At 40.7% G+C, this 23,688-nt stretch overlaps 1 protein-coding gene across 1 annotated transcript in view; it reads left to right on the top strand.

Annotated features, from left to right (window-relative positions):
* The first annotated feature begins 13,162 nt into the window (after window positions 1-13,162).
* Window positions 13,163-23,688, top strand: part of LAMC2 (laminin subunit gamma 2) — a 65,135-nt gene continuing 54,609 nt past the window's right edge. The window contains exon 1 of the mRNA XM_081492470.1: window positions 13,163-13,515. Within this exon, the coding sequence (XP_081348596.1) occupies window positions 13,437-13,515 (79 nt within the window). The 5' untranslated portion in view covers window positions 13,163-13,436. The remainder of the gene's footprint in view (window positions 13,516-23,688) is intronic.

Raw genomic sequence — 23,688 nt, 5'->3', positions numbered from 1 at the left:
AGAGCCTGGTGGGCTACAGTCCATAGGGTTGTAAGAGTAGGACGCGACTGGAGCAACTTAGCACGCATATTCATTTTAGTCTCTTTTATTTGTATGAATTTATAGCTTTGATAATCTGTGAAATTATCTTAATAAAATAAGAGAACTTGAGTTTTAGAATTGTTTTTCTTCCGAACAAGTCAAATCTGTGTAGTATTAACTTAATCATCTTCCTAACATTCTTAAGGAGTAATTTAGATAAGATATATTTACTTTCCCTCATCATATTAATATTTAAATTGAGATATTAAAAAAATATATAAAAAATTGAGATATAGAAAGGTGAAAGGTGAGCAAGTTCAGTCTTGCAAAATAAGTACTAAACGTTATTACTCATTCAAAAATATATTGCTGAGAGCCTACTAAGAGCTAGGCACTGCTCTAGACCTTGTTACAACACAAAGTCCCTGAGGTCCTGGAGCTTGTATTTTAGAAGGAGAGAGACGAAAAAACACATAAATCTTAAGTTAGGTGGTAATAAGTGGGAAGAAGAAACAGAAAGCAAAGGAAGAAATAGAGAATGATTGGGCAGGGGGGAGAGGTGGCATCTGATTGTGGTCGTCCTCACGTGGGAAGGCTCTGAGCTGGATGGGCTCCTGGTGTGAGATACAGCAGAGGGGCCAGGATGGCTGGACAGAATGAAGGGAAAAGAGGACTACAGTGGACGGGTTGGAGGGGTGGGGAGGGGCATAGCGTATGCGGACCTTAGAGGCTGCATAACCACTTTGGGTTTTATTCTGAGAATGATTGGAAATTGCTAGGGAGGGTCATTAGCCTACAGACTCTTTGCCAAGCCCAGATGTCCCCAGCAATACCAAAACAGTACCATTAAGAATTCTTACTGTTCATCAAGCTGATTTAAAGTCTTTACAAGCAGTTGAGTAGCTATTTATTAGATAAATGGAAGGGATTAGTTCATCAGCCTCTTTCAGTGCCACTTATTCTACCAGGGAGTCTTTGAAACTCTATTTCATAGTATTTTCCCCTTTGGATCCCTTCATGCCTGGTAAATTGTGTTTCTGTAGCATTTGTCTTTTCATCCTTTTCCCACAGATTATATAGAATGAACTATATTATTTATCAAGCCTGCCTTGATAAATAATAAATAATAAATATTATTTACCCCCCTGCCTGGTTCATAGTTCAGTTCAGTTGCTCAGTCGTGTCCGACTCTGCGACCCCATGAATCGCAGCACGCCAGGCCTCCCTGTCCATCACCAACTCCCGGAGTCCACCCAAACCCATGTCCATTGAGTCGGTGATGCCATCCAACCATCTCATCCTCTGTCGTCCCCTTCTCTTCCTGCCCTCAATCCTTCCCAGCATTAGGGTCTTTTCCAATGAGTCAACTCTTCGCATGAGGTGGCCAAGTTATTGGAGTTTCAGCTTCAACATCAGTCCTTCCAAAGAACACCCAGGACTGATCTCCTTTAGGATGGACTGGTTGGATCTCCTTGCAGTCCAAGGTACTCTCAAGAGTCTTCTCCAACACCACAGTTCAAAAGCATCAATTCTGTGGTGCTCAGCTTTCTTCACCGTCCAACTCTCACATCCATACATGACCACTGGAAAAACCATAGCCTTGACTAGACGGACCTTTGTTGACAAATTAATTCAACAAGTAAATGAAAGAATGAGCACAGAAAAATATTTTATTGTGGTAAAGGATTCTCTATATAAATTATTTCTATAAAATAAATTTCTCAGAGTTTAATATGAAAAATCTAACCTAGGATCACTGAAAAAGACAGATTACAAACAGTTCTTTCATCTTTGTTACATCATATTTTTTCTTTTAAAAAATCAAATCATAAAATCAAAATCTGCATTGTGGTGACAGTTTTTGTAGATAAATTCCATTTGTAGGTGATGACAACACCTAAATTTTCAAAAGTGCTCTAGAAAGAAATTGAAAATACATTTTTGGGGTATTTTACACATGCTAATTATTTCATTTCTCATAGAGCATCCTTCAAATAGACCAATGTGAATACCTTACTTTACGATTGTGAAAACAAAATTATGTGCAATTATCCAAATTTTAGACTCAAGAAGGTAAAACTAAAGGAGCATGAAACTTACACCCCACTTCCAGGCATCTAGTCTGAAAGCTTCATTCACTCAGTTATGTCCAGCTCTTTGTGACTCCACGGACTGTAGCCCATAGGCTCCTCTGTCCATGGGATTCTCCAGGCAAGAATATTAGAGTGGGTAGCCATTCCCTTCTCCAGGGGATCTTCTTGACCCAGGGATTGAAACTGTGTCTCTTGTTGGATCTCCTGCATTGCAGGCAGATTCTTTACCATCTGAGCCACCAGGGAAGACCATCTAGTTTATAGGATTTTATTAATATAAAAGTGATAGCTGCCAGTAGAAATGTAGGTTTAGAAAAGTTTAATAACACATAGGATAAAATTTCTTCTGGGTAAAATTTTAATAGTCAAACAACAAATTACTAAATGTTTTCTTTCAAAGAAGTTTTTTTTTTTCTTTTCATCAGAACTGATTCTATCCACTCCCTAATTTTGCAAGAACTCAAATTCTGGAAATACTGACCACAAGATACAGCACTTAGGTAAAAGGGACCACTGTGAAGGAGGTGCTTAGTGAGATGTCCATTTTTAAAAAGGTTACCAGAGAAGGTCTTGGACCTGTGCTAAGTAGGCAATATAGTAGCCACTTGCCACATGCGGCTATTGAAATTTAAATAAAATTAAATAAGTGAAAAAATAAAGAACCTCAGTTGCACTAGCCACATGTTAAAGGCTCAATAGACAGGTGTGGTGAGTGGCTACCTTGGTAGGAAACTCACGTATAGAACATTTCTATCTCTGCAGAAATTTCCACATTTCTATCTCTGCAGATCAGCACTACCTTAGAAAGTGCAAAGAGAGGAGTCAGGCTGATGAAATCTTTAAGAAAAGTAGGTGAACAACTCACTCTGGAAAAGGAAACATGGATTCTGGGGAAAAGGTGTCTTATCACACTGGAGTGGCTCTTTGGGAACACAGATGAGTTTCAAGACAAGATAGAAACAACAGTTATAGAAACAACAGTTGTTTGTTTGGATGTTCAGAAATGTTACTAAAATTTCACACCAGAAATTATTTTAAAACTTTCCTTACCCCGGAACCAGAGGCAATATTTTCTTATACATAAGGAACTTTCTTAGAGATAAAAATAGGCAGCTTTTCAAATGAAAGAAAATGTGCTAAGAGCAGAATCCTCCAAAGATCAGTGTGGTCAGCAATGTTTTCTAAAATGATTGTAAGTTACCTGGAAGACATAATACATGGTTTAATCTTCCAGGTGGTATTTTTCTGAAGTTTGGTGCTAACTATCAAATCAATGGAGACAGAAGAAACTTTTTGGGAAAAGCTCACAGGAACTGGAGTGAGCAGAAAGGTGAAATGTGAAATTCAATGAAAACTGGTGTTGATTATTGTATTTAAAGGAAAATAATGCAAATCAGATGAACTAAATGATGGCCTCTGAATCCAGCTTCATATCTAAGACAAAATCAAGAAATCATGTGGACTAATCCTTTGGTTCCCATTTCTTGCTTATGGCTAAAAGGAACCCCTCTGGGCAGACTGAGTAGAGAAAGTTTTCCTTCCTCTCAATGGATGCAGGCCTGTGCCAGGGTATGTGGTTTGGCAAGAGAGGCTCCGTGCTGGATTTTTTTATTGTACTCCTTCCCAACCTCTGCACACTTCCTTTGCCAGATGCTGTTGTATGAGCCATAACCATACAAGGTGACCCCCAAGGGGCTCTTCAGCCAAAAGTGTTATGCCGCCAGTTTGCAAGCTGTGATGCATCCAAATGTAAGATGCTTTTACAATCTAGTCTCTCTTTGTCAATACATCCATGGGAAAGCTTGAAAATGTCCTTAATAAAGCAACCAAAAACATCACTAGGGAAGACTACTAGGTGAGCCTGAAAATGGGATTTTTCATCCAGAAAAGCAAAGAATGTGTAGATAAATCAAATAAAGTCATAAGGGGTTGAGAAATGACCCCTGTTTAGCAAATCCTAAAGCTAGGAACAGTTGAGAGATCCCTTTAATAAAATAAAAGAAGGTTGATTTTATATGGCAGATCAGAAACTTCTGGAAAATGCAGATATTTAAAAGAGAGAGTTGATTAAATTTACAGATGGTAATTCCACAGCATGGTAATAAATAAATTTTAGGAAATTTTGAACTGTTTTCCTAAATATTTAAGGTATCATGGAGGCAACCCACGACCAAAACATCCACTGGTGCTCTGGTGAGGTCCAACCTAGCTCTGCGTGAGGGGATGATGACCTAAATCAGCATGGCATTTTATGTGTTATCATTCTTGGCTCTGTCCGTGTTCCGGAAGGAAAGTCAACTTTGTGGTTGACTGGTTAGACAATCAGTTCTGATCTGGTTCTAAAAGGAAGCTTGTTAAATTAATTTTTATTCATGTAATTTATTTATAAAGTTAGTAAAAATTCTTCAGAAAATTTTAGCAAGAAAGAGTAGAATGTAGATAGTATTAGGACAGTTACCTCAAAGATGGGTTTTCCATCAGTCTCTGAGGGTAGAAGATTTGGAATTGCTCTTTTCTTAGAAATATCGAATATTAGACTAAAACCTGAAAACCAAACAAAAGCCCACACATTTTACTCCAAAGAAGATTTTTCTGGAGGAGGGCATGGCAACCCACTCTAGTATTCTTGCCTAGAGAATCCCATGGACAGAGGAGCCTGGCAGGCTACGGTCCCTGGGGTCACAAAGAGTCGGACACGACTGAAGTCGACTTAGCACAGCAAGAGCTCAAGTAATACGTATCTGTGTGTGTGTGTAGAATTTTTAGCATAAGTATAATCCATTTTAAATTTACTGAGGCATATAAAATATATTCAATTTCATATAAACAAGTCTGCTGCAAAACCAAGTAGTCATATGCTGCTTTTACCATGACTTTCTAAGTTACTTTCCAGGGTTGACTTAATAGAGGACCCTGAGATAAGAAAATAACAAAGGCAGCTTTGATAAAACAATTAAATCGTGCTTTGTTGGGTCTTCCTGCAATAAAAGGTAAGACATTGAAACAATTATTCAAATAATTCTGGCCTGAAATATATTCACCTAAAATAGCCAGATAGTTGAGATAAGTGTGTCATTTCAGTTTTTTGGTTTAAGTTGTCTGAATCACTGTGTTAATTCTGCCATTTAATCTAAGTAGACACATTGAGGCTGTGAGAAATTTTTAGCTTCGTGAGGAATGTCTCTAGATTTTTCTGTGATTATTTGTAGCTCTTTCCATAATTGCAGTGATCTCACAGTTTTACCTTTTAACCAAAGTCTAATCCAATCTTTAAGCTTCCTGCTAAAGAACCACCCAGGAATGTTTGGGGATTTCTGTGTAACCAGCCCCTAGGAAAGCTGAACCCAGGGAGACAGCTACTAAATTCTGGAGCTCTTTCAGACTGCTCAGATTCACTACACCATGCTGAAACTAATTTCCAATGATCCTAAGAAGTTCAAGAGTTGAGTTATTTAATAAAGAGCTCTTATACCTGGATTAAGGTATCAGGCCAAGAGAAGACCATCAAGACCCAACTGGATGATACAAAAGGATTTTGCCTAAGAATTTGAAGTCATTCCACACTGAAGAGTTACAAAAGGTAATGTGTAATGTGAGGGAAACTGGGTAACCTCAATGTGAAAAGGAAAATGTATTCCAAACCTTTATTGCTGATCTACAGGAGGAGAGTCTCTAGAATATAGTATAGTTTATAAAGATTAGGTATTTAGTAGGTCAATTATGGGGCTTTCATGGAGTCTCAGTGGTAAAGAATCTGCCTGCCAATGCAGGAGCTAAAGAGACTTGGGTTCGATTCCTGGGTCTGGAAGACCCCTGGAGGAGGAAATGGCAACCCACTCCCATATTCTAGCCAGGAAAATCCCATATTCTTGCTGGGAAAATCCCATGGACAGAAGAGGCTAGGAGGCTGCAGCCCATGGGGTTGCAAAGAGTTGGACACAACTGAGTGACTGAGTACTCATTCACAAATAAACAAACTCACAGAAAAAAAATCAGATTTGTGGTTACCAGAGGCAGAGGTTGAGGGGAGGATGAATCGGATGAAGGCAGTGAAGACGCACAAACTCCCAGTAGTAAGATAGATAGGTATTAGGGATATAGTGTACAACATGATAAATATAATTAACTCTGCTGTTAAGAGAATAAATCCTTAGAGTTCTCACCACAAGGAAGAAAAAGAAATTTGTTCTGTTTCTTTAATTTTGCGTCTGTACATGATGATGGATGTTCACGAAACTTATTGTGGTCATTTAAATGGTATATATAAGTTAAAACATTATGCCATACCCCTCAAACTTATACAGTGCTGTCAATTCTATCTCAGTAAAACTGGGAAAACATTTCCTCAGCAAAAGTGAAAATAAATAAAAAGATTAGACATTTCATTTTTTTATTTGAAGCTCCAACTCAGCGTTTTTGTTTTTTTTTAAACTGGAGAAGGATGTGTTTATCCAAGTGAGAGGCTTAATTTGTTTTTACACTGTCGTTGAATAATAACTCCAGAGTGAGGCATTGGCATGGATTTGTAAGGGAGCCTGGGTAACCTCAAATTGAGGATAATAATAGCACCTGCTTCAGAGGGCGGTGGTGAGGAAAGAATTCCAAAACCCCTGCAATGCTCCCAGCACCGAGCTGGACGCATGCAGAATATTCAGTACAGCTTTGCCGTCAGTATTGTAGTGGTCAAAGCTCTTATTAAATGTTTAAAACGCCTCCAAAATATCCTAACTAAAGGTGAAGGATTAGACTCTAAACGCTATTGAGTTTTTCAGACTTCACAATTTAAATTATTAAAGGTGGAAAGTTCTAGATTGAAATTAAGAGGCATGTTTAGAAATATTGTTTCTTGAACTTGCTTTTTGCTTCCACAAGGCAAGAGTGAGTACCTCTGATCCAAGGTGGCCAGCTGCCTCTTTGGACTTATCTTGTCATCCCTGCAGCCTTGACCCCCACCAAGGCATTCTAGGGGAGAACTTCAGTGCAGGGGGCTCCTTCTCTCTCACTCAGTTCTGAGTATCTTTGGTCCACATACAAGCATGAGTGAGGAATCGAGGGTGGCATTTAATCTGTTAATACTAATTGATACTTCAGGCCTGAGTGGATGACCAAATTTCATCCACAACACAAGAGCTGTCACTACCCTCTGAATCTACTCGAGTGCCCTCACAGAATCTTTCACCCTTGCTTTTTTTTTTTTTTCTATTTTGTCTTTTTTTTGAGTATGTGTCCTTCTCCCCAGTCCTCTCCACTTTTTGTGTTGGTTAAACAAATGATTGATGTGAATATTTCTGCCTGTGATAACTACATCACAAAAGATGCAAATGAAGTTGCTCTTTGGGATCAGCCCTTGATTTCCCATCACTTCCCTGGTCCCAGGTGCATCACCAGCCAGCCACAGAAAAAAGGATCATCTCTCCTTAAAAGGCTTCTCTAGAAGCTCAGCAGGTAAATAATCTGACTGCAATGCAGGAGACCAGAGTTCGATCCCTAGGTGGGGAAGATCCCCTGGAGAAGGAAATAGCAACCCACTCCAGTATTCTTGCCTGGTAAGTCTCATGGACAGAGGAGCCTGGCAGGCTACAGTCCATGGGGTTGCAAGAGTCAGATACAACTTAGCGACTAAACTATCACCAGCTTCTCTTTAAACAGCTAAAGGTGGGGAGGGGAGGGATAAATTAGGAGTTTGGGATTAACAGACACACACCACTATACAAAATAGATGAACAACAAGGACCTCCTGTATAGCACAGAGGACTGTATTCAATATCATGTAATAACATACAATGAAAAAGAATCTAAAATAGAATATATATGTTTGTATAATTGAATCACTTTGCTATACTGCCACTTCAGCCTGGGTGCTTGCTTCAGAGAACATTGTTCTGCTGGAGTCAGGCCAACCTCAGAGAATTTACCCAGCTGATCCAGGAAACACTGAACCATTTCCATTTATGGACATTTTCCTTTACCAATTAAGAACAAAGGGGAGTTGTTGGGATTTTTTTCCACCTGATTGCAGTATTTTGCCTTTAAAATTTTTATGCAAATGATGACATAATTAGAACTATCTGCAGGAGATTATAGGCTTAGAATTGAGCCCAGCAGCCCTGTGTATTGCTGGCATGTTAACAGCCAGTGCTTCAGTTTTTGTCATAAGTGAGTTTGAAAGCCGGTGACATGCCAGGCATTCCTACTGAAAGTTAACTAAGGTAACGATGGAATTCAAGGCAGAAAATCAACATGTCACTTGCAATTCTATTTGGGAGGTTGGGGTGAGGAGATGACAATTTTGTAAAGTGATTTGCACAGCATTGTGAAAAAAAAAAAAATCCCCTGGCTATGACAGAGTTGCAAAAGAAACAATGGACAAAGGGGACTTCCAAGCTTCAGCCTTCCTGGCCACGCCCTGTGGGAATGCTCCAGTACCTTTCCGTCTCTGATCAGAGAACTTCTGCACAAAACATTATCCCCACTGATACAGGGGTTCCACTCTAGATTAATGTGACAACTTTAAAAAAGAAAAAAGGAAAATCTGAGGGCTGACTTCCTAGGACAAAAGTCCAAGACGGGTTTGACATTCATGGTCCTAAGCAAACATTTCAGAAAGACATCTCTTAGCTTTTGCAAACTGCTGAAACAGATCTCCAGAAGAGAAACTCCTAAATCAACTATACTTTAGTAAAATAAATTAACAATAACAACAACCAGAAGAGGGATGTCCCTGCAATTCTTGGGTGGTATATAGGCCTGAAGGCTTGAGATGGCCTTCTGCTTGAAGCTCCTTGAAGAGTATCAGAAACAGCAGAATGTCAGGGCTGAACTCTGTGCTCTGGCTTTGTCATCGTTTATGCAGATGCTGGTGTGTCTCTAGTTCTGGGTTTAAGTTTGCATATTTTAATTAAAGTATCATTTTAATTGGGCTTTTCAGATGGTGCTAGTGGTAAAGAACCCACCTGCCAGTGCAGGAGAAGTAAGAGACAGGGATTCAGTCCCTGGGTCAGGAAGATCCCCTGGAGGAGGGAACGGCAATCCACTCCTGAATTCTTGCCTGGAGAAACCCGTGAACAGAGGAGCCTGGCAGTCCATACGGTCGCAATGAGTTGGACATGAATGAAGTGACTTAGCATGCACTCACTCATTTTAATTATCAAATAGCTTTTTCTGAGATTTTTCTCTTAATTTTTAGTACTATTTTATTGAGGAATAATTTACATATGATCAAATTTACCTGTTTGAAGTGTTTGGTTACTTTTGACCACTCTCATATTTCTGAATATGTCCTACATCCCCCAAAATTATCCTTACATACCATTGCAATCAATTCCCTACCCCTACTGGTAACTACTGACCTGTTTTCTTTTATTGTAGTTTTGCTTTTTCTAGAATTTCATATAGATGGAGTCATATAGAATCTGGTCTTTTGTGCCTGGCTTCTTTCACTTAGAACAATGCTTTGAAATTTATTCATGTTCTGTAAGTATCAGTAGATCATTCCTTTTTATTGCTAAGTAGTATCGAGATTATTTTTTTACACTTTTTGTGTAAAAATATACACAACATAAAATTTCCTTTCTGATTATTGTCTGAAGTTGAGAAAATATTTATTTGGGTCACATGGAAAAGCAAATAGATTTTTTGTTACTTTTTTGAAAAACACATGTTTATTGAAGTTAATCATAAGGATATATGTTCAAATGTAAAATTTTTGAAACATTAGTCAGGTGAATCTGAATGTGAAGGAGATTTCCAGATATGCAGCAAAAATACAAATTAATTAACACATTCCAAGTAAGTGTAATCAGAACATTAGATTAGACCTGGATTAGACCAAGCATTTCACAGAAGTTTAAAATTATGATGGAATAATCAATTAGTAGAAGGATTAAAGCAAAAAACAAAAGAAACCCTCCTACCTTTCTCATATATTTTTTAAGATTTTTTTTATGTGGGCCATTTTTAAAGTCGTTACTGAATTTGTTTACAAGGCTGCTTTTGTTTTATGTTTTGTTTCATTGGCCTCAAATCATGTGGGATCTTAGCTGCCTAACCCAGGATCCAACACACACCCCCAGCACTGGAAGGAGAAGTCAAGCACTGGACCGCTATGGTGTGTGTGCTCAGTCGCTCAGTCGTGTCTGACTCTGTGCAATCCCATGGACTTTAGCCCACCAAGCTCCTCCGTCCATGGGATTCTCCAGGCAAGAATACTGGAGTGGGTTGCCATTCCCTTCACCAGGGGATCTTCTCAACCCAGGGATCTCCTGCATTGCAGGCAGATTCTTTACTGTCTGAACCAGCAATGGAGCCCAGACCACCAGAGACGTCTCCTCATATGTTATATGTTACTAATTATAACAAGGAAAAACTGATGGTACTTAGTGACAATAATGGTAACAACAATTATTATTATTGTCATGGCTTACTTATGTAGTGCATATTATATGCCTGGTGCTGCACTAAGCACTATATAGATGATTGTGATCCCTCACTTCAATCTTGTCCGGCTCTTTGAGACCCTATGGACTGTAGCCCACCCGGCTCCTCTGTCCATGGGATTCTCCAGGCAAGAATATTGGAGTGGGTTGCCATTTCCTTCTCCAGGGGATCTTCCCCAACCAGGGATCAAAACCACACCTCTATTATATCTTCTGCATTGGCAGGTGGGTTATTTACCACTGGAGTCACCTGGGAAGCCCATATAGGTGATTAACTCAATTTTCCCAACAAACTTACTAGGTAAGTATTCTATTATTATTGCCATTTGACAAAAGTGAAAAAACGGAGACTTAGAGAAAACTAAGTAATCTGCCTAGATGAAGCAGCCAGGACTGGGAATCTACTGGCTCCAGAGCCTTGACCTTTGACCTCTAGAGCACTCTGAACTGCAGCAATGTATTACAGAAATATTCGAGTTGGCTAAGGGAGTTGGTATGGTCCCTGAGCAAGATATGAAATAAAGCCAGAGCACACTGGTTGTTTAGATGTATGAGGAGACCCAGAATAAGGCAAGGAGAAGAGGGAGGAACTGAGAAACACTGCAGTATTCTGTTCACATCCAAGAAGGTACTATTGGCCTGGTACCCAGCAGCCTGCTGCCCATTTTCTACCCCAGGTCCAGGTGACCCCGGGGGTCCTTTCAGAGGTAACATGTTAGCAAAATCAGAAGTATTTGTTCAGAGTTCATTGTGACTTGGCTTTATTGATGTGGGCCAAGAGTCCACAGTCTGGTTGGCTTATAATGGAGACGTTGATAAATCACCACGGCCTGCACACTGAATTCATTCAATATTGTGAACTTGTCTTTTTTTATGATGCTTTTTAATCTGATCTAACAAAGGATTGTGGACTTTGAACTAGATTGCCTGATTTTGAATCTTGGTTTTGCCATTTACAAGCAATGGGACTTTGGGCATGTTACTTGATCTTTCCATGCCTCTGTTTTTTCATCTGAAAAATGGGAAATTAATAGTACAACTGTTTTGTAGCATTGTTTTGAAGACTGAAGGGTTATGTATAAAGCATTTACAGCAGTGATGACAAATAGGTACTGTATTTTTGTTAGCTATTATTATTACTATCTATAAATTATGGTAGGTGGAAATATCTGCTCCTGAGATATTATGAACTTCTGAGATATAATAAACTATAGTAATCTGTACTAAAATGAAATTACCTTCAAGAGTTTATTTTGCAGGGCTCTGCTCCTTGTTCCTGCAGGGCATTACCTATCACTGATGAATAGATGTACAAGGAATAGACAATTCAGGAACATGATTTCAGCTGCTACAATGTACCAAATACTAGAAGGGAAAATTCTAGATACCTGATCTCTGTGACCCGAAACCCTAACAGTGATCAGACACAATGAGTTTGGGGAGAGAAGAATCTTTATGTTATTTCTTTGAATCCTGGACAGAGTAAAAGAAAATCAAGCTTGCGATAAGAAAATTGGAGCTTCCTTTCTCGTCCTCATTTTTTGTTACTGGAGATTTTAGAGTAGATGCAGTAATCTGCCTTGCTCCTATGGTTCCTTGGTGCTGTATTCAGAACCCAGGTATCCATGAACACCTGATTCATACTCCATGGTCTGTACAAAGTCATCCCTAGCTGCCCAGGCAGCCCACTCTGGTCTTGATTACCTGAATAAAATGAAATCCTTACACCAATTGATACAATCTTGCATAATTAGTTGCCTTATGTTGTTAATCATCTATGGAACTATCTGTCTATCTACCTCTGACAATTTAAAAATCTGTAGTAGGAACCAATGCCTTCTCTTTAAAGCCAACTCCTTGAATTATGGCCCTCAGCCTCCCTGGGGAAAGTGACAATGTAGGATATACCACTTGTAGTTTCTAGACACCATTCACTCACCTAGGACATTGAACTTGGGTGATACCCAAAGTTGGACTCAACAAACATTTTCTAAAGGGCCTATAGAGAGTGGCTTGAGATTTATGTTGTATGATGTAAAAGGAATATGAAATCTGGATCCTCTTTTTCAGTCCAACAGAACATTTATTGAGCACCAACTATGTGCTAGATACTATACCAGTTGTTATGGGTACAGAGCGGTACCTAGCCTTCATAAGGGAGACCCACCAGTCAACAGATGACTTAGTGATCAGGACGTTCTGGGGACTCAGGAGAGGAACCCTGGTCCAGCCAGGTGATGGTGAGGGAAGGAATGAGGTGTCAGCAGAGTGGGTAGGCTGGGGTAGGGTTACTCTATTTCAGAGAGAGGTTGAGCCTAGGCCAGAGGGTGGAGGGGACCCTGTTGTGACTGTTGGACTGGCCTGTTTTCCTTGTTGACTTTTAGGCCAGAGCTGATCAGAGCTGCTGACTGATTTGAGTTTGCCGCACAGGAGACTGGACCTCCCAGCTGGAGGAAGGGGCGGGCTGCTAGCTACCTCTCCATGCTGCTCTGGACCACCCTGGGAGAGAAGGAGGGCTCTGGGGGACCTGGCACATTCCTCCCGCAAGATCCCTGGGCCGCAGCCTCTGCACCACGCCCTCGGCCTAGGCCAGGTGTGCGCCCTTCTTGCGGAGGGGGGGAGCCCGGCAGCCGGGGTGAGCGCTTTTACAGCTCCGTGTGTGCTGTGTGTTTGTCTGCCTCCCGAGGGCTGGGTCCTCCTTATTCACAGGTGAGTCACACCCTGAAACACAGGCTCTCTTCCTGTCAGGACTGAGTCAGGTAGAAGAGTCGATAAAACCACCTGATCAAGGAAAAGGAAGGTACAGCGGAGCGCAGAGTGAAAGCTCCCAGCGGCGAGGCGCCGGGCAGCTCCCCTGCAGCGGCGGACGGCGCGGCCCGGCCTGGCCATGCCTGCGCTCTGGCTCAGCGGCTGCCTCTGCCTCTCGCTCCTCCTGCCTGCAGCCCGGGCCAACTCCAGGACGCCAGGTGAGTCCCTTTCCGGAGAAAACAGCGCAGCCCTGGGCCGGGAACTGGCCTTGCCCTGCAGACCGTGATGGCTGCACGCACCTCCGAGGCGCCCCACTTTGCAAGAACCTCTTTAGAGCTTCCTCCTGCTCCGCCCTGTGGGGCTCCTCCAGAGAGTGGTTCACAATAGTATTATATACTATTTACCAATACTATGTAAAGCTGTCTGATTCTAAAATGTGAAGCCAATAGATCATGCCAAAACAGGGTTTTCTTCACTTTAAAAAGGGGCCTTCTTGAGTGTTTGGTTGGTTTTTTTTTTTCTGATCGAGGGGCTCTAGTTTAATCAGTAACATGTGGGTGTATAAATTCTTTTCCCACTGTGTGCTTTTATTGATGGAATTTTGGTGGGAATGCATTCTGTGACCTTGAACCCCACGAAGGTTGAAAAGGCACCTCTTCAATCATCCTTCTGGAATTCTGTTTCTTTGGGATGGAAAATGAGCCTTAAGAGTCTTAACAATGCCTTTCCTTTTGCATAGCGTTACTTTTTATAGTATTTTCACATAATATTTATTCAGCAGGCATTTATTGGGCACCTATGTCATAGACCATTTGATCTTATCTAGGGCACCCAGTGGCTGTCACGTCGTGAGAAGTTCAACTCCTATAAACAAAACTTCCTGGGCACCTAGCAACAGTATACTGTATGGATGCATCAGCCATGACAACACATAATGGGTGTTTTTCTTAAGTTTTACTTAGTAGTCACTGAATTTTGCCAATGGTATTTGCCTGATTACCTCAAATTTGGGGGTTTATTTTTGCTTGTTGTATCTGGTGGCACTTCAATAATTATCTCAATACATTCAATATCCATTTTCACACATGTGAACATGTGAACATGTGTGAACATGAGACCAAGTTCATGGGTACGTGGTATTATCTTAGATACTCCATTTCTTACTTTGCAGTCTGGGTGATGCTAGGCTGAGTTGCATTTGAATAGCACAAATGTTTTAGCGTGTGTTTGAATGCATTTGATTCAGTCTTTTTTGTCTAAGATAATCTTGAAATTAACTTCCAGGTCATCATCCTTGACTACCATTTAAAAATCACTTACGAAAATGATCATGTAGGTTAGATTCCCTTAGAATAAATAGCTTTCACCTAGTGAGAAATATCCTAAAAGTAAGAATAGTCTTTGAGTATCAGAATTCAGAGAGACTGGTTATGGATCGACTCTTAGAATCCCTTGACTTAATAAATAAAAATATGGAAATAGATTTGTGCAAAGCTACAGAAGCAGCTACTGGGAGAGACACATCTGAAACTTGATCCATGGGTTCTTAGACTGGAGCTTCAGGGACCTTATTATAAAAGTAATAAGGGAACAGGTACATATGTTTTACATAATGAGTAATTGTTGAAGCAGTTTCCCTTTTGGCTATAGTGGAGTGTATGTGTGTACGTGTTAGCTTTAGATAAAAGAAACAAATATGTAGGGTGATATCAATTGTTTTGCGCTCCTCCTGTGGCTCAGTGGTAAAGAATCCGCCTGCAATTCAGGAGCCACAAGTTCTATTCCTGGTCTGGGAAGATCACCTAGAGAAGGAAATGGCAACCCTCCCCAGTATTCTTGCCCGGGAAATCCCACGGACAGAGGAACCTGGCGGGCTACAGTTCACGGGGTCTCAAAAGAGTTGGACATGACTTAGTGACTAACCAACAACAACATCAATTGTTTAATGAGATTAGAGTCAGGAGGACAGAGTTTAGACTTTAACTCCTCAAGGATGGAGAAGCTGAGTGTCTAGTAAGTCAAAAGGACTTAATGAATTGTTAAGTCAGAAGCAGTGTTTAGGCTCATTTCCAGACTTTCCCCTTTTTAAAAGATAGGCCATTAAAAAATATTAGGCTGCCTCCTCAAAGGGCTTCATTGGGGTTCAACGAGAGTGTGAAAAGTTTATGTTAGGCTAGAGCACACGTGCTTTTCCATTTATGGGATGCTGGGATCTAGTGGGAGTTGGACTGAAAGTATGGCACTTGCCATCTCCCAAAGTGACCTGCATCTGTGCACCCCTGAGAGCCTAAAGCAAGGACATTGCTGCCTGGGTGCTACCTTGCAGGTGAAATTATAGTGTTAGATATAATCAGAGTTGGTCTCAGCTAAAGCACATGTTTTAGAGTCAGCCTGACCTGGCTTTAAATTTTTGACTGCTATGTTTACTAGTTTCTTATTAGTAACCATTCAGGCACCTCAGCCGCCTAGAGTCGGCTCTTTGCCTGTTAAATGGAGGCAATAGTGCTGTGTGACCTTGCAGGGCTGTTGAAAGGAAGAGATGTTATTGTGAAGAACCTTAAAATGCCTAGAACTACATTTCTTTAAGATGTCTGATGCCAACAGTGCAAGTGTAGTGAACTTGGATGCTTAGAAATCATTAAGAAAGATAAAGATTCCCCCTCAGGAGCTCACAGTTGGTGTGAATGTGGCTGTAGCTCCAATGGTCTGCATCATAGTTCCCTTGAGGAGGTGTGACTGGAGAAGGGAGGTAGGAATGTCACTAGAAATGTAGCCAAGAATCTGGTGGTGAAGAGCCTTAAACGTGCCAGGATCAGGATATGCAGTTAGGTTAGTGCCCTGTGGCAAAGAAGAGTTGCAGAAGTTTTTTTTTTTCCAGAGAAGGAAGGATTTATAATTTGCAGCAAGTAAGAAACACTTGATCTTCCAAAGCACTGTCTCCAGGTTGCAGGTGGTTTATAAAAAGAGTGGATATGGGAAAGGTCACTCATTTAAGGGCTTAAAGGATGGAATTGGGCTAGGAGAGGCAAACAAATGGCCATTGAAATAATCCAAATGAGACTTGATGAGGGTTTTCATCATGGTCATGGAATAGCAAAGAGGAAACAGATCACAGAGACATTTAGAAGGTGAAATTGGAAGAATTTGGTGATCCAATGAGTATGTACATTAGGGATAATAGTAAGGGGAAACTGTGAGAAATAAGGAAGAGTCCAAGATGGGTCCAAGGCTTCAACTTCATGTAATTGATTAGGCAGTGATACCATTAAAGGAAATGAGGACTTTAACAAAAGGGACAGATTTGAGAGCAAGGTCAGCAGTAGATGAAGAGAAGGAGGTGAGCTTCCATGGGGATATGTGGAGTTTGTGTTGCAAGTGGACATGTCCAGTGAACAGCTGGAACTATAATTTTGAAATTTAGAAGAAATTAAAACAATATAAAGTTAGGAGTCCAACAAAGCCTTGAAAATAGATGAGACTACCTAGGTTCAGTTCAGTCGCTCAGTCGTGTCCGACTATTTGTGACCCCATGAACCGCAGCATGCCAGGCCTCCCTGTCCATCACCAACTCCTGGAGTCCATTGAGTCGATGATGCCATCCAACCATCTCATCCTCTGTCATCCCCTTCTCCTCCTGCCCTCAATCTTTCCCAGCATCAGAGTCTTTTCCAATGAGTCAGCTCTTTGAATGAGGTAGCCGAAGTATTGGAGTTTCAGCTTCAACATCAGTCCTTCCAATGAACACCCAGGACTGATCTCCTTTAGGATGGACTGGTTGGATCTCCTTGCAGTCCAAGGGACTCTCAAGAGTCTTCTCCAACACCACAGTTCAAAAGCATCAATTCTTCAGTGCTCAGTCCAACTCTCATATCCATACATAACTACTGGAAAAAGACTACCTGGGAGAAAGAGGTAAAAGAAACCTCGATACTTAACAAGGAGATGGAAGAATAGTGAAGGAACAGGAGGAAAGGGCATTGAGGCTAGGGGAGAATCAAGAAAGAGGAGAGTTTTGTTAGAGCAAGGAAGAGTTTCAACGATATCGGGGTCATACACAAATAAAATATCTATGAAACAGAAACAGGATCAGGGACATAGAGAATAGACTGGTGATTGCCAAGGGGGAAGGTAGTGGGAGAGGGTTGGATTGGGAGTTTAGGGTTAACAGATGCTAACTATTATATATAGAAAGGATAAACAACAAGGTCCTACTGTATAGCATAAGGAACTATATTCAATATCCTGTGATAAACCATAATGGAAAAGAATATGAAAAAGAATATACATATATATATGTTTAACAAAGTCACTTTGCTGTACAACAGTAATTAACATGACATTGTAATTCAACTGTACTTCAATTAACAAATGTAAGAGTCATAAATTTCTACTTTAGGAGTCATAATTTCTACTAAGAGGTAGAAATATAAATACACAAAGGATGAAGGCTAAGATGACACTATAGGATTCAGCCACTAGGTCAATTTTGAACCACTTGTTCTAGAATGGTGAACTCAGAATTCAAGATTATTTAGATCACTAATTTAGTTTCTCCCATAGCCTGATGCTAGAAAAGAGGTACTTAGGATTGTGTTGTGATTAGTGAAAAGGGCCCCTGGAAAGATTTATACTCTCATATATTCTGTTATTTAACTTGTGGAGTGGTGGGCTTCCCAGGTGGCTCCCTGGTAAAGATTCCCCACATGCCTATGTAGGCGATGCAGTAGACATGGGTTTGATCCCTGGGTTGGAAAGATCCCCTGGAGAAGGAAATGGTAACCCACTCCAGCATTCTTGCTTGGAAAATCCTGCGGACAGAGGAGCCTGGCAGGCTATAGTCCATAGGGTTGCAAAGAGTTGGACACAACTGAGTGACTGAGCACGCACACAGCTTGCTGGAATGGTATAGCATCCTGCATAGAGGTACAGGCTCTGTAGTAAGACTGTGTTTGTGTGTGTGTGTGTGTGCTCAGTCATGTCCAACTGTTTGTGACACCTTGGACTATAGCCCACCAGGCTCCTCCGTCCACAGAATTTTTCAGGCAAGAATACTCTAGTAGGTTGCCATTTCCTCCTCCAGGGGATCTTTCCGACCCAGGGATTGAACCCATGTCTCTTGCATATCCTGCCTTGGCAGGCGGATTCTTTACCACTGCATCACCTGGGAAGCCTCACAGAGTGAGGTTCAGATCCTAGCTACATCATTTACCACTTAAGGGAGTGATGCAAGCTGCCCCCCATGTTACTGGATTTCCTCATCTCTAAGGTGAAGATAATGAATTGCTGTGATTATTGCATGTACAGCATTTTGCACAATGCCTCGTAAACACTCACAGTGTTCAGTATTACTATTAATTGCTCTGCCAGTACCAAATGTCAGTATAATGCCTTCTGAATTTTAAGTGGTAAGGTTTTGGAAGAGGCTCCTTTCATTAGTCCAGGAAAGGTGATGAGGAGTCCTCTGGCTCAGGCTGAAATGAACTCTAAATTTTACCCAATGAAACAAACAGAATTCCTCACAAGGAACCCAAAGAAGATTGGAATTTCAGGATTGAGTTTCGTATCATTTCTTCTTGCCTTTTGTCAACCATCATACTTCTCACATACAGGTTCAGCATCTTTATTTTCTGGAACACGCCCATGTATAAGATGACCCCCACATTAGATGATCTGTCACTTCTCCAATTCCATTTTCAACATTCCTAAAGCCACTTTAATGAAGTTTTTCTCTATTTTGGATCAGGTGAATCGAGACACGGCTCTATTTGTCTTATCTTTTGCAGCTGTCACTGAAAAGTACGCCATTTTCAGAAAACATGAAAAAGATTTAAAAACTATCCTGAAGCACTCATTGTGATCATCACAGCATAATCATCTCAAAAGGCTTACTTAGGATAACCTTCAAGTGCTCGCAATTGTGGGACGATGAACTATTAGGAGATTTGTGTTTGATAGCTTGGCCTCTTTCTTACTTAATAAATATCTGAAACCTTGGTTGAGGTAATTTCAGGTTAATGTGTCTTCCCCAAATAATACTTTATTTTAAAAATAAAGTAATTGAGAAAGTGCTGTGTACAGAGATTTTGAAAAGACTTAAATGTGGCCTTATATTTATCTTATATTCAAGTGTGTATAATAAATGGGAGTATAGAAATGCATTGGAGTGTAAGCTGAAAATTCCCATGTAGGTTTAAATTCTGAGTGTCCCGAACTGGGGCAGCCACTGGTTTAGCTCCTCTGACCCAAGAAGCTGAGGAAGAATGTTGATTTGTGATCAGTGTTTATAGGAAAGTCAGGAGCATGAAATCAAGATGTTGAGGCCATCCTGGGAACATTTTTTCCCATTTAAGTTCTTAGTGGCTGAACTATTTTGAATCTTTTTTTTCTCCTAGAGAAATTTGCCAGGACAAGATTTAACAACCTATTATAGACCAGTGTAGAAATAACACCATAGATTCTAGAATACTCTAGTCACAAATTAGACCAAATAGATTGCTGAATCATACTGAGCTGTGTTCTAATATAATTCCCAGGTATATGATGTAATATTTGAGTCACACCCAAAGCCAAAAGCTGAGTCTTTTTTTGTGTCTGTGGGTGACTGTATGTCTGTATACATGCCTCCCCAACAAACATGGGCTTCCTTATGTCATAAAAGAAGAAAAGAATGGCTCTTTTTCCAGTGCTGATCAATGTGAGGACTTCCTCTGTATCAGAAGAAGGTGGAGATCAACTGGGCAAATGTATATGTACCCTGGACTTCTTCAGTCTTGTTGACCTGTTTATAGAAACCTGACTGTTTTTTTCCAGACTTTATTTTCTTTCATTGTGTGAATATGGATCTTCACATCCTAGAAAAAATTAAATTGCAGCCAGATCATTTCCCACACTAACTTAAACATTGGAAAAATGATCAGATCTTCAGCTGTACCTATATTGGGCATTTCTTATGAAAAGGTTTATATGTTTTACCACTTTCTTCTTTTATTAATAGCATCATGGACCTAAATGAGAATGACTCTTAAGGGTTCTCTACCAGAGCCTCTCCTTTTAAAGTTAAGGAAAACGACACTCAGGGAGGCAAAGTGACTGTCCAAATCCTCATCACTGGCTAGAGCAGAGCTGGGCTCCAGGATGTGTGACCCTCATTTATAGATTGGAAAATTGAGGCACAGGAAAGTGATTGCCTTGACCAGAGCCAGGCAGTTAGTAACAGGACCGGATTTCAGTTGCTGGTTTAATGTTCTTTAATAAGATACCTCCATGGCTTCTCTCTCATTCTTCTTAAGAATTTTCTTTTAAATCAATTTTCAGACCTGATGGACTCTTGATCTATTATAACAACATCCTTTATGTTTCTAGCTGGGACATCTGTGTCCTGGCTTTTCAGAGCTCTGTGTGTGTGAGTCCATAGTCCTTTAAAAATGGCAGTGAACAACAGGGTAAAATCAAGCACAAACTCCAGTTTCTAGGAGAACTGACAAGAGATCAAATTTCAAATTACCAAGTTTCCTCTTTTATTTGTTTTTATTTTATCACATAGCTTGTAATTGACCAAGGGGCTCAAGAATCTTAACCTCCAGACCATCAGGGAAATCCTACCTCTCAATGTTTGGAATCTATTAAAGCATCGTTGTGTCCAGAGGTTATTTTTCTCTGCTTGCTGGAGATTATTGGTATATGTTTTGAAGTTTTTCAGGATTCTGTCAGTTTCACAGCTAGAACATTGACCACTAAGCTTTATACATACTAACTGTGCTTTCAAGTCACTACTTACTTTGCTGTTGGTTGAAGGGGGTTTCTAATGTTTAAAGATCATTTCTCATCTCAATAGGCCACTCTACTTTGTGAGCCCAGTGGATCCAGCTGCACCCCAAAGCAGTGGCTCTTGTCTCTTCCGAGGGGTTGTACATGGGATATGGTAGGAGGGGATCTTCACAGGCTGAGATCTTCAGGGACAGAGGCCAGGCCACAGCTGACCAGGCATGGCAAGTGACATCATTTATTTATTTATTTATTTATTTTTGTGTATTTATTTATTTGGCTGCATTGCGTCTTAGTCGCAGCATGTGGGAGCTTCATTGTGTCACGTGGGAACTTTGTGTTGCATTGTGCCGGCTTCTCTCTAGTTGTGGCATGAGGCCTCCAGAGCTTGTAGGACCATCTACAGGGAAGGTGGACCACTGCATCTTCCTTGTAGGAAGGTCTTAACTGCTGGACCACCAAGGAAGTCTCCATTTCATCCTTTAAAGTGATCTTGAATTTTACGGTTTTCTGTGTGGCTGCTTCTAGTTTTAGCTTCTTCAGGTGTGTCACAATATGGTTTCTAATTAGAGTAAGAAACTGGAAAGGCACTTCCTTTGCTAAGAGCTGGGATGTAGGACACGTCGATCCTACTTTCTGCTGGAGGCTTCACGGTCCAAATTCTTCTTACAATAACTGTTACCTCTCTTCGTGGATACATCAAAATGGGTTCCTAATTCACTGTTCTCACTTTAAGCCCCACAATTTTAATTTACTATTTTCAAGTGGATTTTTTTTTTTCAGCATTGAATTTTGAAGGAAAGTGCTATAAAATGCATTCCATACCTTTTCCGACATTGTAATGTACATGAATAAGATGGTCAGATAGCATCACCAACTCAATAGACATGAATCTGAGCAAACTCTGAGAGATAGTGAAGGACAGGAAAGCCTGGAGTGTTGTAGCCCATGGGATTGCAAAGAGTCGGACATGACTTTAGTGACTGAACAACAACAGCAACAACATACACAAGTTACCATGTTCTTTTGGCAAAACTAAGAACTCAAATGGTGCCTGCCTGGTAAGCATGCACATACCTAAATGTGTGTATCTTTGTGAAGGAATGTAGCGATAGCAAAAAAATCTGCGGCTAATCTCCTTGTACAAAAATATCTTGTTCATGAAAGCAATGAAAGGTTTAAAGAGGAAGAATCATTAGGTAACCTTTTTTTAAGGAGCCAAAAAGCACAAATGTAAGCAATAGAAAAACCACATTTAATGTATACTCCATAAAGCATTTCAGTGCAAATCAGAATTTCCTTTTAAACTTTTCTTTATTCAGAGCCCTCATACAGGATTTCTTTCCTTTTAGTCCTCATTCCTTCAGGGGTTGCCTCTAGCTGTTGTGGCCTCTCGACTGTCCTTTAGTTCAGCCATTTCTTAAAGGAGCAGATGACAACTTTCTCTGGGCCGTGTAGCAAGCGCTCAAAGAACACTGTGCTCTTCAAGTAACAGTCAGATGTGCTTTCTGTATTGGGATACTCTTCTTTGATGATCTCACAAAAAATAGAAATTCCTGGAGCAATTGGCTCAGATAGTAAAGAATCTGCCTGTGATGCAGGAGACCTGGATTCGATCCTTGAGTTGGGAAGATCCCCTGGAGAAGGGAATGGCTACCCACTCCAGTATTCCTGCCTGGAGAATTCCATGGACAGAGGAACCTGATGGGCTACAGTCCATGGGGTTGCAAAGAGTCAGACATGACTGAGCAACTAACACTTTCACTTTCACAGCAATTTCTGTGGTCAGAAGGCTATAACAAGTGGGTGATGAACTTTCAGACAGACTCCTCACCGTGATCACTGCTGATCACACCCTGTAGTTGACTCCTGTTGTCTTGGAGTCAAGCCCTTAAAGATACCATGTGTAAGAGAAGGGAACCTCTTCTGTATCCTTTGTGTCCTAACCTTCTCTTCCCTCTCAGCTTTGCTAGTCAGACAGAAATTGGCCTCCCCAACCTTCCTGTTCACTGAGACCTCTTTCCCTGTCCCCACTGTCTGCTGGGGCCCTCGTGGGGTGTTAGGGAAGACGTCTCCCTGGTCTAGTACCCCTGGTTGAGTCATCCATATCCACCTGTGCCATTTCTAAGTCTAGATTACAATACAATGTGCTATGAACTCATGATGAAAGTAGGTGACCCTTGTAAACTCTAATCATTGAAATGGAAAACGTGGTAAACTGAGTTTCATTGGCTCTCAATGACTTCAGACCACTTAGAATTTAAAAGATCTGTCTGTACTCTATCATTCAAAATTTTCCATGGGATTATAACACTAGCTACTGTTGATCCTCTCAGAGCACTTCACGTCTCAGGCTTACCTACACTGCTTGGCATTTACATGTCCTGGAAAACAAATGATCAGACAGGTTACAGCACCAGTGGTTCTAGATATGTTGGCCCAAAAGGAAGCTGTGAAAAAAGTGAGGCAGAGAACTGAATTCAGTTTAAAAGCTCTTATAGAGGGAAGTGCCTTTTCAGTTTTCTTAGTCTAATTAGAAAATGTATTGTGATATACCTGAGGAAGCTAAAACTAGAAGCATAAAACCTTAAAATTCAAGATCAATTTAAAGGATGAAATGGAGACTT

This window comes from Giraffa tippelskirchi, chromosome 5 (genome assembly GCF_054371585.1).
Source record: "Giraffa tippelskirchi isolate mGirTip1 chromosome 5, T2T-mGirTip1v1.2.pri, whole genome shotgun sequence".
In the NCBI taxonomy this organism is placed as follows: Eukaryota; Metazoa; Chordata; class Mammalia; order Artiodactyla; family Giraffidae; genus Giraffa; species Giraffa tippelskirchi.
Note: the sequence above shows the minus strand (reverse complement) of the source record. Positions and strands in the feature narration are given on the sequence as shown.